Raw genomic sequence first — 24,907 nt, 5'->3', positions numbered from 1 at the left:
CCTGGTGGTAAACCCTCTCCCATAGTGGGAGCACAGCCCAGCCAGAAGCCAGGGGCAGGCGCAGTGGGCCCGGGCGCTGTAGAAGCAGCCAGGCTTGGGCTCCTTCCCGGCCGCCTGCCGCTTCGGGCCCTGCTATATCCCTCGGGGATCAGGCCAAAACCAGCAGTCTGACATCCCCCAAGGGGTCCTGGGTTATGAGAGGGTGCAGGCCAGGCTGAGGGACCCCACCGGTGCACGAATTTGATTTTCCCTTTATAAAATGAAAATGCGATCATTGTTTCTGATCTTATTTATACAACAAAATAATTCTTGGGGTTTGAAAACAGGACAAATCAAATCTCAGGTAGGGTGAGAAGAGCATAGATTGGTGATAAAATAGTAATCCAATAACTTTTTGATTGTTTTCTAAATCAGCAGTCGCCAACCGGTGGTCCTCGGGCCACTGGTGGTCCATGAGGTCCGAAAGGTTGGCGACCACTGTTCTAAATGACTTGTTCCAATGGCAAATAATAGTTGATTCTCTCTCTGTTTACTCCTAAAAGATTATGTTCCTAAAGATTTAACACTATACACAGCTTTGAAAATACTGGGGGAAAGAGGAAGTTATTATTTGCCAATACAGTGTTGATTTTTTTCTTGCCCTGATGTAAAAGAATTAGAATCCACACTCTTGTCTCACTCGTCTGACAAGTATTTGTTCATTTCTGAGCAAGTAGCTATTTTCAAGGCTGCCATGGAATAACAGCACATACTCTAAAGAGCACTGCTTAGATTACATCTTCCCACATAAGAAACAAATATAAACTCATTGTAAAGCAGGCGAGTGCTTGTAGTATCCTATTCCGGTATAGTCATACACCTTCAAGGACCAATCATGTAAACACCCAACGCTGTGCTATAAACAACACTATTCAAAAACTCAACACACTTAATAAAATAGACCAAATCCTCAAAGGTCAACACGTTGCCTCCTGGAAAAATAAGATTGCTTTAGATCTCTGCTTAGTGACTCAGGTTATCTTATTAATACCAAATCCAAAACAGCCCACAGGCAGGCCATTACCAAATATAGAGTTAGCAGTTAGAAACCAGAAACAGGAACTGGAAGATACAAGCCCCCTGGAAACCCTAGGGCACTGCTCTGTGACTATTACACAGGAAAGACATTTCCTGCTTTCTGAATTGTGTGTGTGTGTGTGGGAGGGGGGGTGGCGGGGGGGGGCAGGGGGAGTGTTGAAGGGAGGTGGAGAGAATGATTTCAATGACTTGAAACCATCTACAAAAAGTCCCTGCAGACTTAACCCAATCACCAGGAGCAATCTGGCTGAAGTTAACTTCTGCTTCTCTGACTTGGAGCCAGTAGTGCCACCTCCATGGCCAATGGCCTTCAGGAGAAAATGCTCACAAACAGTTCACTGGAAACTATAGTTGGTAAATAATAGAGACACCAGAGTGATTTCAGAGGAGCTCACTTTGATAATGTGCCCTGAACTTTTGCTTCTGTCTCCCTCCCCCTCCTCTGTCCCACACTGTCTAGATTTCTAGTATATCTTTCTCTTTTGTTCAATCTCAATTTAGAGATCGAAGCCCAGAAATTCATACTTAGATTGGGCTATTGTTAAAGGTGAAACTCAGAGCACAGATGAAATCTCTGATAGCACTAATGGGTAGCCTTATAATGAAGACCTCCTCTATTTTAGAGTATCTATGTAACCATATGTCACCCACCATTCTACTTGGGTATTTGGAGAATATGAAACAAAAGTCATTTGTTGGTGAAAATAATTTTAAAGAACAGTCTTTCTCACATCTGTAGGGATAGTGGTGGATATTTTAAGAGAAAAATACTGTTTCAAATCCCTGTTACATCTAGAAACAAAAATATGCCTTAGTTAGGAAGTCTTGTCATGGTGGTTTATTCAAACTGATACTTTTCATTCGCCCTAGAACTTTACCTCTTGTCATCTGTCACCTTGACAATTTAATGTGCAGTGCATGCCTGGCCACAAGAATAATATACGAGTGCCTTTCACCTCACCCTCTTGGGTTTAACACAGGGCATGAATCTAAATGCCTTTTTTAGATCTTCTGATGCCACCCAATGCCAATCAGTGGATGAGGGGCATTTCCCTTGATCTCACTGTTATGGATGGTTATGATCATGTTGCCTATTGATTAATGATACATCTTTCCCCTCAACAAATTACTGACAGAGCACTGGGTTTTTCCTATAAGAAGCAAGTGAGATTTACCATATACAGTGGGGCCTTGACTTACGAGTTTAATTTGTTCTGAGACCAAGCTCGTTAAGGAGCTCGTTAGCTCAAATTACTCTATCAACTCAATGCAAAAAATCGGCGGAGAGACAGCTGGTATCTCAAAAAACTCTTTAGTCGGGACACTCGTAAGTCAAGACCCCACTGTATGTACTCTCTGTAGTTGCTCTGTGGGTGTAAATCACCGAAACCTGTGTTTAAAGGTCTCTATTAAGTGGGTTTGCTGTGATATGGACGAGATGATCTTGTGTTTCAAATCTGGGCCCTGGACGTGGTGGTGCTCCCCAACCCCCTGACCCTGTCAGGCAAACAGATCCACGCTTCCCCTTCTGCCCTCACCCAGTTCCTCTCACAGTCCTCTCTTTCTCGTTTCACCGAGAACATCTGACTCCTCTCAGCCACCACGCAAAGGCCCTGTGGTAAGGATTCGACCAACATCGGGACAACATTTTTATTGCAAAGCTGGGAAGTTTCTAGGTTATGTCTGGAGTCTTCTCTTTAACATAAAGAGTGCTGTTCCTTCTTCCCCTGTGCTACTATTTTCCTTTATAAACGCCTGCATTTTTATATTTATTTTATAACTAGAGGCCTGTTGCACGAGTCTCTTCATGCAGTAGGCCTTCCCTTCTCCTGGCTGCCGGCATCGGTTTTCCTCTGGCACCCGGGACCCAGGCCTTCGCTCCGGCCGGAACCGCCTTCCGTCCTCTGTCTTCCCGGCTCTGGCTCACCCTCAGTCTTTGCTCCGCCACTTGGAGCCTACATATGCAAATTAACCGCCATCTTTGTTGGCAGTTAATTTGCATATCGCACTGATTAGCCAATGGGAGGCTTAGCAAAGGTACGGTCAATTACCCTGTTTGTCTATTATTAGATATAGGATGACTACTGTTGTGGAACACCCAGTTTTATATAACAAAAACAAAATTCAGTGTTTTTGTATCCACTTTTCAAAATATGAAATAAAATACTCCCAATGAGAAAAATACATGACAATTAAGAGATATGTAACAAAAAATAAGATACCATTCAAAATAACAATAAAAATGATTGAGTATCTAGATATTAAGCTAGCCAAGAATACATAAGAACTCCATAGAAAACTTTTAAAATGTCTAATAAATGACATGTAAAACAATTTGGATAAATGGAAAGATATTGTATGTCCTTGGATGGCACAGACTTGATATTATAAAGATGTCCAATCCTCACAAATTATATTATGAATTAAAAGCAATATTTACAAAATTCAGACTTGATTTTTTGAGAAATTTTATAATCATATCAAAATTTATATGAAGAGTGCTCACTTATGGTAGTGGGGAATAGAATGGCATAAGGGGATGGATGAAAAGGGGCGAGGAGGGGGGAGGAAAAAAGGAGAGGGAGAAAGGAACTGATTTACTATGCATTGAGTAACATAGATAATTCAGCCCTCCACCTTTGAGGTCCCCCTCTCCCTACCCACCCCCCCCCCACACACACACATACACACACACCACCCTGACTATATAAACTAATTTCTTCAAGTTTTGTTTACAGACTCTGAGTCAGATGCTCCATCTAAATCCTATTCGTTTCAACTGTAAACTTCTAAATCTCTATGCAAATATTTCTTTTGTATTTCATAAGAGGGAAATTTAACTCTAAATTTCATAATTGTGGAAAATCATTAGCTTTAAGATAGCTCATCCTTTTGTTTCAAAAACAAAAATTTGTTGGCAAATTACCTCTAATTGATATAAAGTCCATAAGGCTAAGCTTTATCAGTAGAATTTACTCCTGTATTCCCAGAACCAAGAACAGTATCAGGCACATATAGGAGCTCGCCAGAATTTGTTCTGTGGAATAAAGGGGGTGAGGGAGTGGGAAGTGTAGAGGAGACATTTTTGCCATGTGCTAATGTACAGTGATCATCTAATGGCCTTAGAGGGGGCTGAGACCTTTGAATTACTATGTGCATTTTTTAGTGTTTTACACCATAACTGAAGTCATTGTGAGCAGTAGAAGAGAGAGACCAAAGACCCTTACAAGAGGCCTGGGTGAAGGTATTCTTAGCCTAAAATTGAGAAGATTGAAGGGAACATGAGAACAGACAGCAGATATCTGAAGGGCTGTTACTGGAGATGCCCTTTCAGAAACCAAATGCCCTGGTGAGGGGGAGGCTGCAAGGAGAATCCATGTGTCATGAGAACCATGTTCATTTGTTCTTTACATATAATAAAGTTTTTGGCAGTGCAGTTAGGCCATGATAAAAATGGCAAGATCCTGCCAAAAAAATAACCAACTACAATGTCAGATATAAGTGCTTTGAGAAAAATAAAGCCATGTAAGGGAGAGAGTGACAGAGGTCCTACTTTAAATAGGGGGTCAAGGAAGTTCTCTTGGAAGAGGTGACATTTGAGCAGAACTAAAGGACCTGAGAGAGGGGGGGTCTGTGAGTACCTGGAAGAAGAACATTCCAGGCAAAGGAAACAAGAGAGGCCAGTGTGGCAGGCACAGAAGGAACACGGCGGGGGCGGGGGGGCGGGGGGAGGGAGGCCCCTTTCAGTTTTTTGCTTGGGTCTACTTTGTTAGGCTTAACATCATCATTGACCCAAACTGAGTATCACCACTAATGCTTTGGAGCACTTGTGCTTCCACAAATATCAGGTGTCTTAGATTTAAGCTTCCAGCTTTCAATTTTATGACTTGTCAAAGTCAGGACAAAAGACTTAATCCTACAGTGTTTGGAACCTGGGACCTAGGGACTGCCAACGCAATTAGCATTACCTCTTTGTTGACAGTTAATTGGCCACAGTGTGGCAGAAAATGTTAAGAGCATATATCATTGCCACTACAGGACGTTAAGCTGCCAAAAAGGCGGGATTTGTGTCTGGTTCATCTTTATTCGCCTGCTTGTCTTAGACTGAACATGCACCCAACAAATGCGTTGAGTGAATTAATCTGCTCCAGCATCTCAAAGAAACCGTCTTAATAAAAATAATTATGCTGCCTTTATTGGGTGGCTCATTAGGTTGGAGCATCGCCATACACCAAAAAGGTTGCCGGTTCAATCCTCGGTCCGGGAGTGCACAGGAGACAATTGATAAAGGTTTCTCTTTCCCCCTTCCTCTCTCTCTCAAATCAATAAAAACATATCCTCGAGTGAGGATTAAAAATAATTACCGTGCAAATGCAGTTTAAAACTGCATTGTAAACGGATGGAGGAAAGTTTTATGTGAGGTAATTATAAAAGTCTAAAAAGCAGCCAGTAGCAAAATGATTTTTCTTTGATTAACCGTAGCCTTCTGCAGATCATCATCCTTAGAATAATTAGCATAAATCCAGTGCCAAAGAAATGAGACAGGGCCTTATGTTTGTGCAGTAAACTTGGAGGAAAAGCCCTTTGAGAATGTACTGTAATAGTGTGCTAATAAGAGATAAATCCTGATTTATATATGGTTATATGTCCTTATATGTTGGAAAACCATAGCTAAAATTTGTATAAAAAAAGAAATTATGCTGTTATGGCAAAGAAACTTAAAACGCTACAGAAGTTGAGGCACCTCATAACCAAGTCATAGTGTTCTCAGTGAGACCTATGGGAGTATCCTGGGTGAGGCAAAAGTAGGTTTACAGTTCACATGGCAAATAATACAATAATTTATAAATAATAATACAAGGATAAACTCTGTTTCGTGTACTCACAACTATAAACCTACTTTCGCCCTACCCTGTATTTTACAGAACTGAGAATTTGTTATGTTTTGGCCATATGTAGTTGTTTCATAATAAAATTTTAGCCGACTGCCATGATGAGAAGCAGGTTGCCCTTACCCGATGACTGCCCTTTCATACGGATGCTGTGTGAAGCATATTGCCAGCCTCCTGCAGTAAACTCCATGATGAGCGGTGAAAAAGGTCTGTAACAGTGTTAGTGCTTGACTTTGTACCCGGGGTTGGACTTTATGAGCTGCCCTGACAATCTGAAAACCTCCATGTTGTTTTGTGGGAAAATGCTTCCTTCATTCTAAACAACCAATTTTCAAGTGAACTTTTGAGGGCTTGCTTATGTTTATCAACTATTTCATATACTTCAGTCTTTAAGGGATTTTTAAAAATGTATTTAAGTTTAGTGGTTTTTTAGTAATGTTGATATTTTCATGATAATGGTTTATGCTAATCCATAAAGGTTGTAGTCTTGTGCTAGTTACATTTCTTTTAAAATATAAAAATAACAATTTCAAAAGTGGAAGAGAATTTAGAGGTGATCATGTTTAAGTTCCCATTCAATGTAAAAATCTCTTTTATAACATTCTTGACAGATTACTCTCTAGCTTCTGTGTGTGTGTGTGTGTGTGTGTGTGTGTGTGTGTATATATATATATATATATAAAGTGTTATGCTTAACTGCAAATTAATCAGTGCATATTTATTGAATTTGACTAGGTTCCCAGCACTGTGTTAGGCAATATAGGAATACAAAATAATTTAAGGTTTCATCTATGTTTCAAGGGAGCTTAAGAAACAGTTGGAGGGGCAAAATGATGAAAAGTCACTGGGTATATCCTTCTAAAACATAAGATAATTGCTGCAGTGTGTGTGTGTGTGTGTGTGTGTGTGTGTGAGAGAGAGAGAGAGAGAGAGAGAGATCATATTGTAATAACCAGATATTGCAATGGCTGCAAAAGAGGAAGAACAGTTAGGTCTACCTGGGGAAATCAATTTTCTCTATATTCTGTATAGGGTGGTTTAAATATATTCGGGGGCTGGGGGAGGGCGCATAATATGGTGTATTACAAAGAATAAAAACTTATTTTTTTTAAAAATCAGACTTGTGAGGTAAGGTAAAATTTAAAAAATGTCCATTTGGAAGTTTCTAGCAAATAAAGACTTTCAATTTCTTTGATGTAATAGCACTTCCTATTTCTAGGAATAAAGGAATAAAAGCTTTTAAATGTACCCAGTGACTTTTCATCATGTAATAGCAAATTCAAAACATTAGCTTCCCTAAGAAGTAAACTATGCTGAGTGGCAGTGTTAGAGTAAGCTATTTTATAAATTGAGCTGACATCTCCCTACTCAAGGTAAGGTAGTCCTTCAGAGCTGGTGAGATTCTTTGCATTGATATCTAAAACTAAGGGTATGTAACCTTAAGTTCAAATATGTTAGCTTATGTTTTGGGATATTGATATTAACCTTTAAAATGTAGGTGTTAGATATTGGACTCAGAAAACACATAATGCATGATCAAAAAACATTTCCTTCTAGATTACATTATGCATGATTATATTGATTAGTCGCTTAATTTTATATTTTTAGAAATTCTGGACTATAAGCCACAAATTTTTTATCTAACAAATACACCGTCAACTACATCATCATTTTACCTCGTAAGAGACCTCAGATGCTCACTGGAAATACAAAATCTGGGTTGATTTTTATAATTTTAGTTAGATCAAATAAGTTTAAAGAGAAAAGCTAAATTTTTTCTCCAAAACTTCACACAGAAAACATGGAGATATTACAATCATATTAGAGTTCAAGTGGCTGGGGCTCTCTGATATGATTGTAAGTAAAACACATGAATTTTTCCTGAGCTTCAGTTTTATTAAATGAGCAGGATAGGCATTTCCATTTCACAGATTGATTGTGAAAAATAGGATGGCAAAGTATGACTTTTAGTCTCTTTAACTATATAGACTTCAAATGTCTTGTCCTCGTTTGGGGCATTTCCAGTATAGTCCTCATTGTGATTAGTTGCATCTCTGGCAAACAGAGTGAGAGAAGTCTAAGATCAAGGACCAGATGCCCCAGTTCTTCCTGCCCATCACTCCCTGCTTCCTTCTCTCAGAGGAATTTGTAGGAGCTATATAGACAGAGGACAAGAACATTTAACAACAGCTAAGCTGTGGCCCCAGACTTTGCTATCAATCTTCTGGTGACTCAGCCAGACCAGGTAAGCACTGAAGGCCTATGTGACCTGGACCAGAAGAAGGTAGAAGGTAGAGGGCAGCTCAAGAAGCCTCCTCATCCTCCATGCCTCCCCCCACCCCACCCCCCGCACTTGAGAGCAAACAAAGGGGAACCCAGGCAAGGAAGAGTCAGAGGGAGGAGGGGAAAGGGAAGAGACAAGAGAGGAGGAGATTATTGACTGTCCCTAAGGCCAGGAGTAGAGCTTGTCTGAGCTGTTCTTATAGGGTATGATCCACTTCTAAGAGGCAGCTTCAGACCCAACATATCACACCAGCTTCCAGCCTCCAGGAATAAGAGAAATTTCACATTGATGACTCCCAAGAGAAGCTCTGAAGAGAGAGTTCAACAGAGAGCCCCAGCCACTTGAACTCTAAACCTTAAACCCTATCAGCACCAAGGTTCCATACTTTTCCTTTGACATTACCATCTCTACCAGCCCACTTTCTCCTAGAAAGAAGGAGGAACAAAGAATAGTGTTGAGTTCTAACCAGAGATAAGTCAGGTAAAAGAAACAATCCATAACTGAAGTTTGATCTATTTGCCTGGAATGTGTGGAACCTTTCTTATCCAAATTAATGGTATTCCTGGAGTCCAGAGAGCTTAACTTCCACAAAGCACATGACTGAAAAATGAAACTGTCCTACCATCCAACGCAGCTAAATGACTAAGAATTGTAATGACTCTTGTTTTACCTGCAATCCTTCTATGATGTCACAAGGTACAGCTCCTTCTCTCTCATAAATGATACCATCTATTCCTTCACATAGATTGGACCACAGCCTGGCAGTTGACATCATTCATTGCTGAGCACTATAGCAAATTATTCTTTTGATTATTATAGTAAATTTCTAAAATAAATGATCGTTTTTAAAAATATGCTTTCAGTCCAGTTATGTATTGTTGTTGTTGTTGTTATTTGGATTCTTCCGGTGTTTAGAATTCTGTAACTTTGTGCTGTTTGACATTGTGTGTGAATAGTCCGAAGGATTTATGTTTCTGTTTGGACTCTCCAAATTTTTTTTTTTAATCTTCCTCCTACTCACAGATCTGTCAGTGAACTGCAGGGTGTCCCGATTTTAGACAGTTGAGTACAGAACTAAGAGTTCAGTTCCTGATGGTGGATTCAAAAAGAGCTTTTCCTTCATTATCTCAAGAGCATAATTATAAATACTTCAAAATTTTCAAACAACTGAAACAAGTTGTCTCTCATGAATCATAAATTGTATGTTCCTAATGTTTATCTATAGTTCTTGTATATCCACTGAATTTTCTCACATGGTTTTGATTTTGAAATGAGTGCTTTGCACTTAAGTCTTAGATTGCCATGGGTTAGGTAATTCACTAGTCTACTTGGCTTATGGAAAACTGCTATGAAGCAAAATGAAAACAGTTCTGAATTGCATTCACTCATTTTTGATAATTTTTTTTTTCTAATTGCTTTTGTGTCATGGAGCAGCTTTCCTCAAAAAAAAAAAAGAAAGCAAATGCAACTAAGATGCAACTACAGAAATGAAAGCATCTTTGATGGCTGGAAAGTCTCGGGCTCTCGAGGGTTTAAAATATTAACATTCAGGTGTGGCTCAGTGGTTGAGCGGCAACTTATGAACTAGGAGGGCATAGTTTAATTCCCTGTCAGGGCACAGGCCCGGGTTGCAGGCTTGATCCCCAGTGAGGGGCATGCAGGAGGCAGCCAATCAATGATTCTCTCTCATCATTGATGTTTCTATCTCTCTCTCCTCTCCCTTCCTCTCTGAAATCAATAAAAATATATGTTTATTTTTTAAATTAACATACATAGTATGTATAGTGATGTTTACCCATGGAAAACTCAGTTTTTCTATATTTACAGTGATAGTAGAATTGCCTTTATGGAATTATCAAAATGTAGACATGATCCTAATGTAGATTTGATGGTTTTTCACTTAGGAATAAATGGGTAGTGCCTCCCAAATCTGGCACCGTTTGTGTTTCTTAAATGAGTCAGCACTTCGCTCCGGCTTTAGGAATCGCTAGGCTGACATCACTTGCCCATTTGGAGGATGTGTGAAATGAATTGTTTCATCTCAGAGGAAAGTAGCTAGCAAGCGACTATCTCCAGATGTCCCCTGGCATCTGAGTTTATAATGTGTGCACTTGCTATTGTTATGCTTTGCTTTCCTTTGCGTTGGCGGGGCACAGTGTTGGTTTGTTGTCTATCTGATTTGTGCCAGTCAATGTCAAGAAGGATGAAGCCTACTTTTAAGGAGTTTAAAGGTCTAGGAAGTAAAATGATAAGAAAAAAACAAGTAATTTTACACTATGTTTTCTTTGGTGCTCTGATAGAGGGAGAATCAGAAGGTAAAAACACTGGTCCAATTTTGTTTAACTATGTATTCTTGTTCTGTATAGTAATGACTCAGGAAATTATGGTGTATGTTTTTCAGTGTTTAATTCTTCTACCAGACTAGTGTCATTTACTGGTCCTCAAGCACAGAAGTCTCTGACAATGCTTAACGTGAGAAGATGTGCTTCATGTCTGGTTTTTAATCATGTACAGATGAACCCTATAGCAAGTGTACTGTTGTTATACCTTACTACGGAGAGAATGCATAACTTCAGAAATTCAAGTTTTAATCAGCTCATCCCTCCAATCCCTTAGATATTTTTCTAAGAACATCAACTCCATGCCTCAGAGCTGCCCGGCTATGATTTTTCTTCTCCTTTTTCTGTTGCTCTTGGAGAAATGAGCAACCAATAAAAACAGCAGCCCTTGGATCTATTAATAAATAAACACTTTCAAACTTGGCAGGTTGCTTAGACCTTTTTTCTCTCTCTTTACTATCTGGATCTAATCTTTGTCCATACACAATGTGTTGCTTCCTGTTGATCATATACGTTTTAAATATCATTAACAAGGAAGAGAACATGTGCACAGTGGGCAGGAAATGACGGGGCCACACCCTTGCAGTTATGCTTTGCCATCTCGACAAGGACCTGGCTGTGCTGGAGAGAGTGAGGCAGTGTCTGTGGTGCCCATGGGTGTGTTTTTGTGCTCCAGTGGCGATGGCCCCCAAGTATTCACGGATTGGATTTGGAGAATAGCAAGACTAAGGAATAAGACACTTACTAGAAATGAAAGCATGCAGATGTTCTCCCCTCTGGAACCATGTTCTCTGCCTTCTCAGTTCCTTTTCTTTCCCATCAAGGTATTTTTTGGACTTAAAATATTTTCAGGACGTAATTAGCCTTGATACTAAATTTGCATCTTCAGAGTTAATTCTGCACTGATAAGGGTGACTTTCACGCCTCTGGAAAATAGAGGCTTTGTCCTCCAGCACCTCGTTTCTGGGAGAACAAGATTAATTAAGATTGTACATTAACTGATAACTTAGTGACATAAAAATTAATTCTCTTCTCTTATATCTCCATCCCTTTTGCCAGGAGAAATGGGTCTACCTTAGAAAGGAAGAGCAACAGTCCATCTTCTTTAGCTTTTCCCTTGCTCTTCCTAAGTGTACACCTTTGGTGCTGTCTGTGGAACCCACAAGGTTCTGACCTTACACTTCCCCAGGGACCTGTCCAAGCCCAGGAGCTTTGAGGTCCCAGGGAAGCTGCTCCTATTCCATCAAGCCTTCCCTGCTCACTCCAAGCCTGAACATTTAATGTACTTACCACACTATTCACGACGTGTATGTATTGCCTCGTTCGCACTCCTGTTTGACTTTTCATATGGCTATTTATGTTTCTCCAGCGAGATTTTAAGTCAGGGGTCCTCAAACTACGGCCCGTGGGCCACATGCAAATACAAATATTGTATTTGTTCCCGTTTTGTTTATTTTACTTCAAAATAAGATATGTGCAGTGTGCATAGGAATTTGTTCATAGTTTTTTTTAAAACTATAGTCCGGCCCTTCAATGGTCTGAGGGACAGTGAACTGGCCCCCTGTTTAAAAAGTTTGAGGACCCCTGTTTTAAGTGCTTTCAGAATAGTGAACATTGGGTCTGACTCCTTGATTTTCTTGTGATGGTTCGCAAATAGTAGATATTCACTACGTTTTAGCTGATAAAGGACAGTCTGTCCTTGGTAAGGATGAACAAATCCAGGGGAGTAGGTCTTTGCAATCTGTTTTGCTAGGTCATTCTTTGGTCAGCAGGAGATAACTTGGTTTGTTAATAGAATGGGGACAAATCTGAGTGATCAGCTTTAGGGTAGAACTATCAGGAACCAGCTGTATTTGAGTCTGTGGAGCAGAGAGGGGGTAAAAGATAAAATAAATCACCTTTATATTGATCAATGGCCTTTTCTGTGGCTCCAGTCTTCCTGTTTTTATCACACTTGCCATAACAATATGAAAGCACTGTCTAAAGAATAAACTGCAATGTGAAGAATACCCCTGGATGACAAGTTAACGTATAATAACACCAGTTGTTTTATCATACGCAGCAAATTGTCTCACTTCTTTCAGTGATAATATAGTCATAATTATGATTTCAAGTCTAAACTGGGGAAATAGTTGTTGGGGGATTGTTCATAGAAAAATAGTAATGGACTTAATTGTTGAAGTTGTAGGAAGATAAGTGCTTCATCTGCTGCTAGTGGGAGGTGTGTAAAGACATTCGGCCTCTTTTTCGTGGGGAGGGGAATTTGGCATTACAGGTTTGCCCTGTTTGGCGCTACCCAAAGAATGCAGAATGCTGCCGAAACCTGTTTGGCTCAGTGGATAGAGTGTCGGCCTGCGGACTGAGGGGTCCCAGGTTCGATTCCGGTCAAGGGCATGTACCTGGGTTGCTGGTGTATCCCCAGTAGGAGATGTGCAGGAGGCAGCTGATCGATGTTTCTCTCTCATCGATGTTTCTAACTCTCTATCTCTCTCCCTTCCTCTCTGTAAAAAATCAATAAAATATATTTAAAAAAAAAAAAGAATGCAGAATGCTGATTTTCCATGTGAGTCTGGACACTAATTTTTATTGAAAACACCCACACCCACACTGTGTCTTCTGGAGAAGAAGATAAAGCAAGTCTTATACTTCAAAATACTCCCTCTGTTCAATGACTCTAGCCATGATAGATAAAGTATAGAGAGATAACAAAAATTCAGACATGGACTCAAAAGCAAGATACGCATTTCTGTCGAGTACAAATGAAAGCCTGAGTGGGGCTAAACAACTGCTGGGCTCTCGTCCAAAAGGAGGTAGTAGCAGCCAGGGCCTTAGCTCCTGCCAGTAAAGGGAACTAAAAATGCACGGGCTTGATAAGAGCCTGGAGCCTGGTCACTGTTGGAAGCCAGCGGCCCCCATTCCCAAAAGGAAGCGGAGAAGAATGGCGATTGACTGGATGCTGGGTCTGGTGCCTCAGAGGAAGCTGTGCATTGGGGTGCCTCCCAACCAGGAACTGAGTCAGCCTGCCACGGGCTTCGGGAATGGATTCGTGAGATCCTGACATTACAGTGGAACATCAAAATACCATGAGAAGACCTACTGGTGGGTTCGGGGCCTGGGGGCTGGGTGCAGGAAACCACAAAAGAGCGTGTGAGAGGTGGTGGAAAACAGTTTTCTTCTCAGAACAAGCCTAACGCCCAGAACACATGAAGAAAACGATGCTAGGAAAGGCTCTCAACAAAATTAGCAGTTGAAACATTGATTCCCGGAGGGTTGGGGGGCAGGAGCCGGGGTGAGTAAGAGATCAACCGAAGGACTTGTATGCATGCATATAAGCATAACCAATGGACACAAGACACTGGGGAGTAGGAGACATATGTAATACTCTTTGCAATACTTTAAGCAATAAGACAATTAAAATAAATAAATAAAATAAAATAACCTCTGTTACCTATGAAAAAAAAAGAAACATTGATTCCCTTACAATGAAACTAAGCTTTGAAACAAACAATGAAGTTAAAATAGGTATATTTACAATGGCCAAAAGGATGAAGACATAACATAAAAAAGGAGGCAGATAAGACATAAGAGCAAATGGATATAATAAAAAGTTAAAAATCTTGGAAATAAAAAAGTCACCGAATTTAAAAATATCAGCAGGTGGAAAAACTAAATTGCACTTAGTTGCTGAAAGAAGTGATGAATCGGATAAGAGTTCTGAGCTCCCTCCTTCCACTCTCTCTAAAAATCAATGGGAAAAAGTATCCTCAGGAGGGTATTAACAAAAAATAAATAAGAATGCACTCTTTATCAAATCAAGATATATATTTGAGTTTTAAAACATGTACAAATTCTTGTAACCACCACCACAAAAATGCTACAAAAGAATCTCAACACCACAAGGAATTCCCTGGTGCTGAGCCTTTGCAGTGAACCTCTGGCAACCGCTGATCTGATTTCGGTTCTACTTTATAGAATGTCGTGTAAAATCAGACAGCATGTAATTTTTTGAGACTGGTACTTCTTTCAGTAGAAAAATTGCCTAAATGCACATCATCATGGGAATGTGATTAATAAATTACGTAGTGCCTCCACGCTGTGATTCTGTGGTCCTTAGAATGAATTAGATCCCTGTGTGCCAGTGTGTTAAGGTCTCCAAGACATGCTGTGAGAATGGAAAACTCCAGGTGCAGGAATACACATAATGAGGTCCCATGTGTTTATATATCATACAGATGTGAATGCACAGGTGTAGATCTGGAAGAGCATGCAACAGACTCATCAGGGCTTACTCAGAATCAGCTTGGGCATGTGGAAAGGTGAAGGGAGGACTCTGCCTTTTGTTAAAGTGTTTTTTAAGAAAAATAGATGTATGATAGCAAAAAAAAATATTTAAGCATAACTTAATAAATATCCAAAATCTATGTGAGGAAAGTAATAAAACACTCCTGAAAAACACAAAATTAGATGTGAACAAATGGAAACCCACACCATGGAGAGGAGTAATGAACACCATAAAGATGTTATTCATAAATTAATTTATAAATGTAGTCTAATCTCAATAAAAATAACATCAATGAGGTGGTGTTGTTTTTTCTGTATCTAGAGAAGTTGATTATAAAGATCATTGTGATAGACTAGCCTGAATTTGAGCACTTATCACACTAATTGCAGATGTGGTTGTCTCTCTCCTGTGCTTGACCTTGAGGGCTAATCTTTCTTGGTATCCCTAACATAATAGCTGACCTATAGCAGATCCTCCAAAATGGTTAACTTTTCCTGAGGGCGCCACTCAGGACTACTCAGTATTTATGTTCTACATGGTCCTACACCACTCCCATTCATGTCATTTATATCTCTGGCAGCTCATAACTAAGCTTGGTCCTTATGTTGCTCTATCTTTGTTATTTCAAGCTGTTGTACTGAAGCTAAGTGGTTTTGTTTTGTTTTTGTCTTGTTTTGTTTTAACTTCAGCCCTCTGGTTTCTCATTCATGCAAATATGGTACTTTTTCAACTTGTTATCCTGCAGGGTTCTGCTTTCATTGCAGTGCTTTTCTGGAAACTGCCTAAATTAAGATCTTACTCTTTTCCATTGTAATGGTGTTATGATTCTAACAAAGGACTGAGAATCAAATAACAGTCATCAAAGGTATATCATACAAAGATTATGAACATTCATGATTTAAAATTGTGAAAATTAGTATTAAAAGGCCCTAATATTTTATTGTCTATGCAAGATAATTCTGTATGAAATAAAGTTTGCACAAGCGCCACTTAAAATGAATCTCCTGCACGGCTGGTGTGGCTCAGTGGTTGAGAGTCTACCCTGGAACCAAGAGGTTATGGTTCAATTCCTGGTCAGGCATATGCCCAAGTTGCGGGCTTGATCCCCAGGGTGGGGTATGCAGGAGGCAGCCAATCGGTGATGTTTCTCTCTCATCTGTGTTTCTATCTCTCTATCCTTTTCCCTTCTTCTCTCTCTAAAAATCAATAAAAACATTTTTTTAAAACCCTTAAAAAATGCATCTCCTTGCTGGTGTAAACTTTACAATTACAATATTAAATATTTGAGTTCTTTTCCTAGAACTGAGCAGCATTTCAGGGCATGGTTTCAATGGGTTGTTTCCTTCTTTAAGGAAACTTGAATTTTTACACTATTTTTCTTGAAAACCTCTCCCTATAAAAAACAAAAACGAAATTTAGTTTATTTTATTTACCTTAGAGTTAAGGAAACTGAGTTCCTTTTTTCTTCCCAGAAACAGTTGCTGTGTTATCTCAAAATAATTTGCAAAATGAGAATTCATAAATCCTAATTTTAGTGAGCCAATTTCTCTAATCCCTACAACCCTTGGGTTTCTTTTCCAGAAATATTACGTAGATATAATCATAATCACGGAACAAATTTACATGTAGATTTTTATTCCCCTAGGGACTGTAATTGTAAAGACTAGAGGAGCATTTTATGACAGAAGTATTTCTGTCACCTAGATGTCAGCTGCTTCTTGGGATCTTGGGGATATTGGGTCAAATTCCAGTCCACAGCCCACCCCAAGTTCTGACAGATTCCTGCAAGGATTAGGTTCTCATGGTCTCAGTTCCTGCTCCCATGGGAACAGCTTAGATTGTAGATTTTTACCCTCCCAGGCAAACTCTCCCTGTCTGTATAATTTGGATCAAGCATGAAATTTACTTGACTTTTGCTGTGATGTCTAGAAAACCCATTCATAACAAGTGTAGTGATAGTTGTGTGTGTGTGTGTGTGTGTGTGTGTGTGTGTGTGTGTAGCGGATTTTGCCAAAAGTTTGGGGAATATCAAAAGGTATTTACATCCCAAAATAGAAATAGTGAGTGTATACTTCAGCCTCCTACCACGTTGCTTGACCTGTTTTTTTTCTGTTCTAACCCCTTTCTGCTCTGCTGACTCGCCTTCTACCTCCAAGCCTGTTTGTCCAGGAGAGTTTAGCCATCTTTGTTGCCTTGGCTTCTCATGATCTTTCCTCTCAGTGACTCACCTTCTTTTATGTGTTCCTTTCCTCATTCCCAAACTAACTTAGGTATTTCCCTTAACATAGATGATTTTGTTCAAGAATATTTTCATATCCACTTCCTCACCTTCCTATATTTTGGATCAGATTCTTTTGTTCAGTTTGCCTTTTTAATGTCTTTCTCTCCCCAGTATCTTTTCCCCCTTCTCTCCCTCCCACTGCACAAACCCTCCATGTAGCTCCAGTCTCCAGCTTCCTTTCCTCCTCAGGGTTGCCCCTAGGAGATGCTGGTGGCATTCCTCCAGGTGTGACGTGTGCGAGAGCTGGCGATGGTCTGCGCCTCAGTGTTTGAGAGAATGGGGTTGGGGCGGGGCTTTCTCCCACTTCTTCCCCGAGCATTGTGTTGGTCCTGCATCAGCAGTCTGGAACCCTACAACTATTCCTTCAAAATTTGTTTTGAAGCCTTTCTTTAGGACTTGTTTTACAATCTAATCCTTAAATTACTGGATAAAGGTAAAAAGAAATGAAGTACAGTAAGTTCTCGCATAATGTGGCCCATGGGTTCTGTGACTTTAAGTGGAATGACATATAATGAAACCAATTTTACCATAGGCTAATGGACGTAAGTGAGAGTTAAGTGTCTATATAGTATCTCATCAGTGTTATAACGAAATGACTTTGAACAAAAGAGACACTGAGGTTTGATCCAAGATGGAGGAGTCGGGAGAAGTTGCCTTCCCCTCCTCCTTTCACCACATCAACATTACAACTAAATTATAGGACTGTCAATCTGGATGGCCATGCAGAGACTAGATGAACAGAAGTCCTATAACTAAGGATGTAAAGAAGAAGCTACTTTAAGACTGGTAGGAGGGGCAGAGATGTTAAACTGGTTGGCCCCATACCCCATGTGGCAGTTGAGAATCTGGAGGGTTATCTCAGCTACAGAGGTTCGACCCCTCCTCCCCAACGAGCAAGGGGTCTCAATCCCAGTTCAGACACCTATACTAGGCTGCCCAGCCTGGAGCAGCAGTGCCAAGAAGAGCCCACATAACATCTGGCAATGAAAATCAACAGGGATTCTGTCCACACAGGTGAGATGGAAGCTGCTAAAAACCAGTGTCCTCTTTTTTAAAAAAATATTTTTAATTGATTTTTTAGAGAGAGAGGAAAGGAGAGGGAGAGAGGGCAAAACATCAATGAGAGAGAAACATTGATCAGCTGCCTTCTGCATGCCCCCTGCTGGAGATTGTGCCCCAACCTTGATCTCCTAGTTCATGGGTTGACGCTCAACTACTGAGCCACACCAGCTGGTCCTTTTTTTCTTTTTTGTAAGAATCCTGTCTGACTTATTCTTTTATCTTCCTTCTCTTTACTATAATTTGAAAATACTGATCCTTCTCCCAGTTCTTCTCCAAGTTGTAGTGTTCAGAAATACAGTTTCCATTAAACATGGAGGATAACTGGAACACTTCCTCTTTTTTTAAATTATGTTATTGTTTAAATCTCCACACTCTTTACTGGTGAGTAAACTGCTTTGTTCCTTTTCATAGTTTTGGTTTAGACAGCTTGCCATCGCCTTCCTTGCGACGTCTACTCTGAGCTGTGTCTCTGCTGGAGTCTTCTCAGCATATGTTCTCTTAGCAGCACAAGCAGTTATTGTTCTTTGTGACTCAAGTCTAGTGTTTTTTCTACTCTGTGCTCAGTTCTCAGAATTTAACGGCTTCTGGAAAATAGGCCACTGTCTTTACCTTTCTGGGATTTAACCATATACATTTTAAAATTTATATCTTTGTGAAGATTGAAAGAGAAATAGATGCCAAAGACTGAGAGGAGTTTCTGGAGACCGTCTATGTATTAATTACCCTCCTACCCTGGGCCGTTCTCTATAAAGGCATCCTAGCAGAAGCTTGGTGAGTTGGTGAGACTGTGTGGAGTGGTGGAAGGACAGTACGTTGTGGAAAAGATGGGTTCAAATTCCTGCTTTATCATTTTCTAGCTATGTGAACTTGGGCAAGTATGTTACCTTGGTCGATTTCTTTTGTAGAATGGGGAGAATATGACCTGCCTCCCTAGCATGGCAGAGGCACTGATCAGGTGCCTTTGTTCAGAATAAATAAAAGGACCCCCTACTGTGTGGCCATAGCCAAGCGAGGTGCCCCTTAGCTGGGCACCTTGGTGCAGTGCATAACCTGAAACCTACCCAACCCCGGTGCAGAGGTCTATCACCTTCCATCATTAGGAGCAAGCCTGGGAAAGGGCTGGGCAGGGGGACAGAAATGGGGCTGCCTGGTTGCTTGGCAGGGATTTAGCACCTTAGGAAGGTGCCTGCCTTTTTACCTTCTAACTGCTTTCACACCGGTTTTCATCACACCACTAGCGATGTCATATTAGCATGTTAGCATAAAGGTGTCACTCTTGGAGAAGGTGCTCAGGGAAGCAATCCCTTTTCCCCGCTGGTCTCAGGCCCCCACCTTCTGCCTCCTCCACAGACTGTTGAAGTCCTTCTGAGACCACGAATAGGAAAACATTCAGAACAGAACACAAACACTGACTTTCTTACTCGTTCTCTTTTATATTCCTCCAAGGTAGTCTGGCATTTGTTTAGGCTTTCTCCTACTGATTTCTGTTCCTGGGATTCCATGGTATAGTGCTTGACCCCAAGATAAATGAAGGACGCTCCACTTAGATATTAGATAAAAATTAAAAGTTTTACTCATATTTACCTTAAAGGGAAAAGAACTAAGCTTTTCTATTATTTGACATAGAGATTGACAGTACTTTATGGATATACTTATGAATACACATAGGTATACTGAATGGGCATGCTCAACATTTTTTCTCTAGCATGGGTAAGTGAGAATATTCTATGAAGACCGCTGTTCAGTTCTCACACCTCTGTAGCCACTGAATCCCTGAATGCAATTACGTTTGTTATTCTTCTTTTGATTTATGTAAGTATTGGCCCCCTGGTTTACATTCTAGGACAGAGCTTTTATAAATCCTGTGGTGAAACTTGCCCTCCCCCACTTCCTCTAACCTCTCTTTTTACCTTGTTATCTGCTTAGGATATGGGAAAATTTAAGCTTTTCCCCCAAAACAGGAATAACTCATATAAGGTAATTTTTAAATTACTATCAGGTTGGGATCCTTTTGGTTTAATCCTAGAAATTCAGTAAAATAAAACAAGAATGTTGACTCTGGGTCCTGGTGGGCTGGGCTAGATGACATGAGCAAGTAACGTAACCTCTCTGTGTTTTGGTCTCCTCATCTGTGAAATGGGAATAATAGGAGTGCCTGCCTCATCAGGTCAAGGTGACAATTTAAAGAATTAATACCCATGGCATTTTTAAAATAAGTCAGTTGCATGTTAAATACAACATAAGCTTGCTGCTGCATTACTATAATAACCATCCTTATCTTCATTTCTAGAGGAGATGTGGTCCACACACAGACCTATGGCAACTCTGAATTGGAAGGACTAGTGTCAGTTCTGGGTTCATTCACTTTCTCAGCAAATGTGGGCTGGTGGTCTTCTATGTACCAGGCATTCTACTCTGTTGGATGCTCCACCTCATTGTCAGACCTTGTAATTCTGTCTGGGGGGCTGTATCTCCCATGTCACCAGTTTGTGGCCTTAACAGTCCGCTTTGCAGTGGACTCAGTTTCTACTTCTCTAGTCAATATAAAGGACTTAGCTGTTGCCAAATTACTAAACATTTGCTGTTGCAGAATTACTGAACACTATAGATTTCTAGTCATTTGATATTTTAAGGTACAAGGAGACTTTCCCTGCATTATTAATTCCACATATTATTGCTGTCAATTCCTTGGTTATTACTCCTCTGAACTGTTTGCTTATTGTTCACCGAGTCCCAGTTCCGTGTGTTTCTCTCTGGGGGTGACTCCTCCAGATTGATTCAAGCTGCATTCTGCCTCATACTACCTAATCTTCTCAAAGGATACATTCTCTCTTACCCAAATTGCAATCTTATGAGACTGCTAGATATTCTTATGCTGGCTTAATATTTTTTTTCAACAAATTTCAGTATTTATACAAGGAGAGAAGTTCTCAATGTAATACTTTGAAAAGTGAGCAAGATTAAACATACTTGTTTCACTCTTGAACACCTGTGTATTCTTTCCCCTCTCTCTGAAGATATGGTTTTTATAAAAGCTTGGGAAATTCCCATCCTATTAAAACCATTCACTTTCATCTGTGCATGTCATCCAGGGTATGGTTAGAAGGAGAAGAGGAAATTGTAAAGACAGGCATTTCTTCCATATTTTCTCCTTTCAATCCTTTCATTTCTCATACACAAGTGAATCGAAATCTTGGGAGCCATCCAGCTCAAGACTGAGCCTGATAAAGGGATGTACTTCCCAGACCAATGACTGGTTCTCCCAGCGAGAGAGAGAAAATGCAACATTTTAAAAATACATGACAGTTATTTAAAGATTTATTTTGTTATGAATCTTTCTGTGTCAACAAAACTGCCGTGTTTTATGTCATAACTTAGACGTGATTAACAAAGTCATAAATTTTCATTTTTCCAACATGCGGGTTAAGAATAAAACATTGTGCAGGAATTGAACGTTGTATTCTCCAGACAAAGGAAATGGACATTTATTGGATGTTATTGCTGCTTTCTTTGCACTAATGACATTATGAAAGCTCTTTGAATAATATAATTTGAAAATATTATTTCTGTGTTTCAGGTCATGCAAGACAAGATCATTTGCCTTCCGAAAAGAGTTCAGCCGTCTGAGAACCACTCTTCCGTTCTGAATGTCTCTCAAGCAGTTGCCGGAACCACCCCACTGCCTCCACCTAACCCATCTTCGACTAACCCGGTCACTGTGGAAATGAAAGGCCTGAAGACAGATCTGGACCTTCAGCAGTACAGCTTTATAAACCAGATGTGCTATGAGCGAGCCCTCCACTGGTATGCCAAGTACTTCCCTTACCTTGTCCTCATCCACACCCTGATCTTCATGCTGTGCAGCAACTTTTGGTTCAAGTTCCCTGGTTCCAGCTCCAAAATAGAACATTTCATCTCCATCCTGGGGAAGTGTTTTGACTCTCCCTGGACCACACGGGCTTTATCAGAAGTGTCCGGGGAGGACTCAGAAGAGAAGGACAACAGGAAGAACAACATGAGCAGGTCCAACACCACCCAGTCTGGTCCAGAAGGCACCCTGGTCAACTCTCAGTCATTAAAGTCAATTCCTGAGAAGTTTGTGGTTGACAAATCCACTGCAGGGGCTCTGGATAAGAAGGAAGGGGAGCAAGCGAAGGCCTTATTTGAGAAGGTGAAGAAGTTCAGGCTGCATGTAGAAGAAGGTGATATACTATATGCTATGTATGTTCGCCAGACTGTACTTAAGGTTATAAAATTCCTAATCATCATTGCATACAACAGCGCCCTGGTTTCCAAGGTCCAGTTTACAGTGGACTGTAATGTTGACATCCAGGACATGACTGGGTATAAGAACTTTTCTTGCAATCATACCATGGCACACTTGTTCTCAAAACTCTCCTTTTGCTACCTGTGCTTCGTAAGCATCTACGGGCTGACGTGCCTTTACACCTTATACTGGCTGTTCTACCGCTCTCTAAAGGAATACTCTTTTGAATATGTCCGGCAGGAGACTGGAATCGATGATATTCCAGACGTGAAAAATGACTTTGCTTTTATGCTTCATATGATAGATCAGTATGACCCTCTGTATTCCAAGCGATTTGCAGTGTTCCTGTCTGAAGTGAGTGAAAACAAATTAAAGCAGCTGAACTTAAATAACGAGTGGACTCCCGACAAGCTGAGGCAGAAGCTACAGACGAATGCCCACAACCGCCTGGAATTGCCTCTCATCATGCTCTCTGGCCTTCCAGACACTGTTTTTGAAATTACAGAGTTGCAGTCGCTAAAGCTTGAGATCATTAAGAACGTGATGATACCAGCCACCGTTGCGCAGCTAGACAATCTCCAAGAGCTCTCTCTCCACCAGTGCTCAGTCAAAATCCACAGCGCGGCGCTCTCCTTCCTGAAGGAAAACCTCAAGGTCCTGAGCGTCAAGTTTGACGACATGAGGGAGCTGCCCCCCTGGATGTATGGACTCCGGAATCTGGAAGAGCTCTACCTGGTTGGCTCTCTAAGTCACGATATTTCCAAAAACGTCGCCCTGGAGTCTTTGAGGGACCTCAAAAGCCTTAAAATCCTCTCTATCAAAAGCAACCTTTCCAAGATCCCTCAGGCAGTGGTTGATGTGTCCAGCCATCTCCAGAAGATGTGCATACATAACGATGGCACCAAGCTGGTGATGCTCAACAATTTAAAGAAGATGACCAACCTGACCGAGCTGGAGCTGGTGCACTGTGACCTGGAGCGCATTCCTCATGCCGTGTTCAGCCTGCTCAGCCTCCAGGAATTGGACCTCAAGGAGAATAATCTGAAATCTATAGAAGAGATCGTTAGCTTCCAGCACCTGAGGAAGCTGACAGTGTTAAAACTGTGGCATAACAGCATCGCCTATATCCCAGAGCATATAAAGAAACTCACCAGCCTGGAGCGTCTGTCTTTCAGTCACAACAAAATAGAGGTGCTGCCTTCCCACCTCTTCCTATGCAACAAAATCCGATATTTGGACCTGTCCTACAATGACATTCGTTTTATCCCCCCTGAAGTTGGAGTTCTACAAAGTTTACAGTATTTTTCCATCACTTGTAACAAAGTGGAGAACCTTCCAGACGAACTCTACTTCTGCAAGAAACTTAAAACTCTGAAGATTGGGAAAAACAGCCTATCAATACTTTCACCAAAAATTGGAAATTTACAGTTCCTTTCCTACTTAGATCTTAAAGGCAATCACTTTGAAACCCTTCCTCCCGAACTAGGTGACTGTCGAGCTCTGAAGAGAGCTGGTTTAGTTGTGGAAGATGCCCTGTTTGACACTCTGCCTTCTGATGTCCGGGAGCAAATGAAAACAGAATAACTTATTTTTGTTTAAAGTTTGACTGAAACATGCTTCTACCAAATACAGTATAAATAATTAGGTAGTGTTAATGCCTTTCCAGTTTTTCTTTTCACACAAAACAAAATGTACACAAAGATCAAGTCAGGAGTATGTATTTTTTAATAAAAATTTAATTGTATTTTTTCAATATTAATATTTTAAAGTTTTATTTGTCTTGGAACCTAATGTACCTATTATTTTTTTTTACTAACAGAAACTGGTGGTTCCATCTGTTTTTCTGTTTTTGTTGATGTTGTTGTCGTTGTTTTTCAGTTAATTCTTGTGAAAGGGAAAGCATTTTAAGTTGCATGCTTCTGGGTGTTTTTTTAAATAGATGAAGATATTTTGCCAAGGTCATTGTTAGCTTGTTTACACCTGTACAGTTCCTGGCTCTTTCTGTCATTGTGTGTATACCAAGGAACCTGTGCTAGTTATTTTAATACCAGCTGCCTTCTCCATTGACCAAGTCCTTCATTCTATAAAACACTCTTTCCTGGAGTTTAAATTCACATAAGTGCATTGACACAAACTATTATCTTTAAATTCCACCCCCCACACACACCTCCAAGAGATTCCTAGATTACGTTATTTCATATACCTGACAGCTAAAGTTATCCTTAGGCAAGGATTTTTTAAAAGTGAGTGAAGACAGTAATTTCTCATAGTTGGCATGCTTGAATTCGTCATTTATAATTTAATCAATTTCCATTTTTTACCAACATTTAAAAATATTTAAAAGCTAAATACAGAGGCTCCTCCCATTAATCTCAATATAGCTAAGTAGTACTGGTGAGCAACCTTAGAGAAGCTAGATTTAT

General features: G+C 40.3%; 1 protein-coding gene across 1 annotated transcript in view; it reads left to right on the top strand.

The window, feature by feature from the left end:
- Positions 1 to 24,235, top strand: part of LRRC8C (leucine rich repeat containing 8 VRAC subunit C) — an 84,050-nt gene extending 59,815 nt beyond the window's left edge. Inside the window, exon 4 of the mRNA XM_081087771.1 lies at positions 21,795 to 24,235. Coding sequence (XP_080943897.1) covers positions 21,795 to 24,068 — 2,274 coding nt within the window. The 3' untranslated portion in view covers positions 24,069 to 24,235. The remainder of the gene's footprint in view (positions 1 to 21,794) is intronic.
- Positions 24,236 to 24,907: the final 672 nt, after the last annotated feature.

The sequence above is a fragment of the Myotis nattereri genome (genome assembly GCF_964212035.1).
Source record: "Myotis nattereri genome assembly, chromosome: 3".
In the NCBI taxonomy this organism is placed as follows: domain Eukaryota; kingdom Metazoa; phylum Chordata; class Mammalia; order Chiroptera; family Vespertilionidae; genus Myotis; species Myotis nattereri.
Note: the sequence above shows the minus strand (reverse complement) of the source record. Positions and strands in the feature narration are given on the sequence as shown.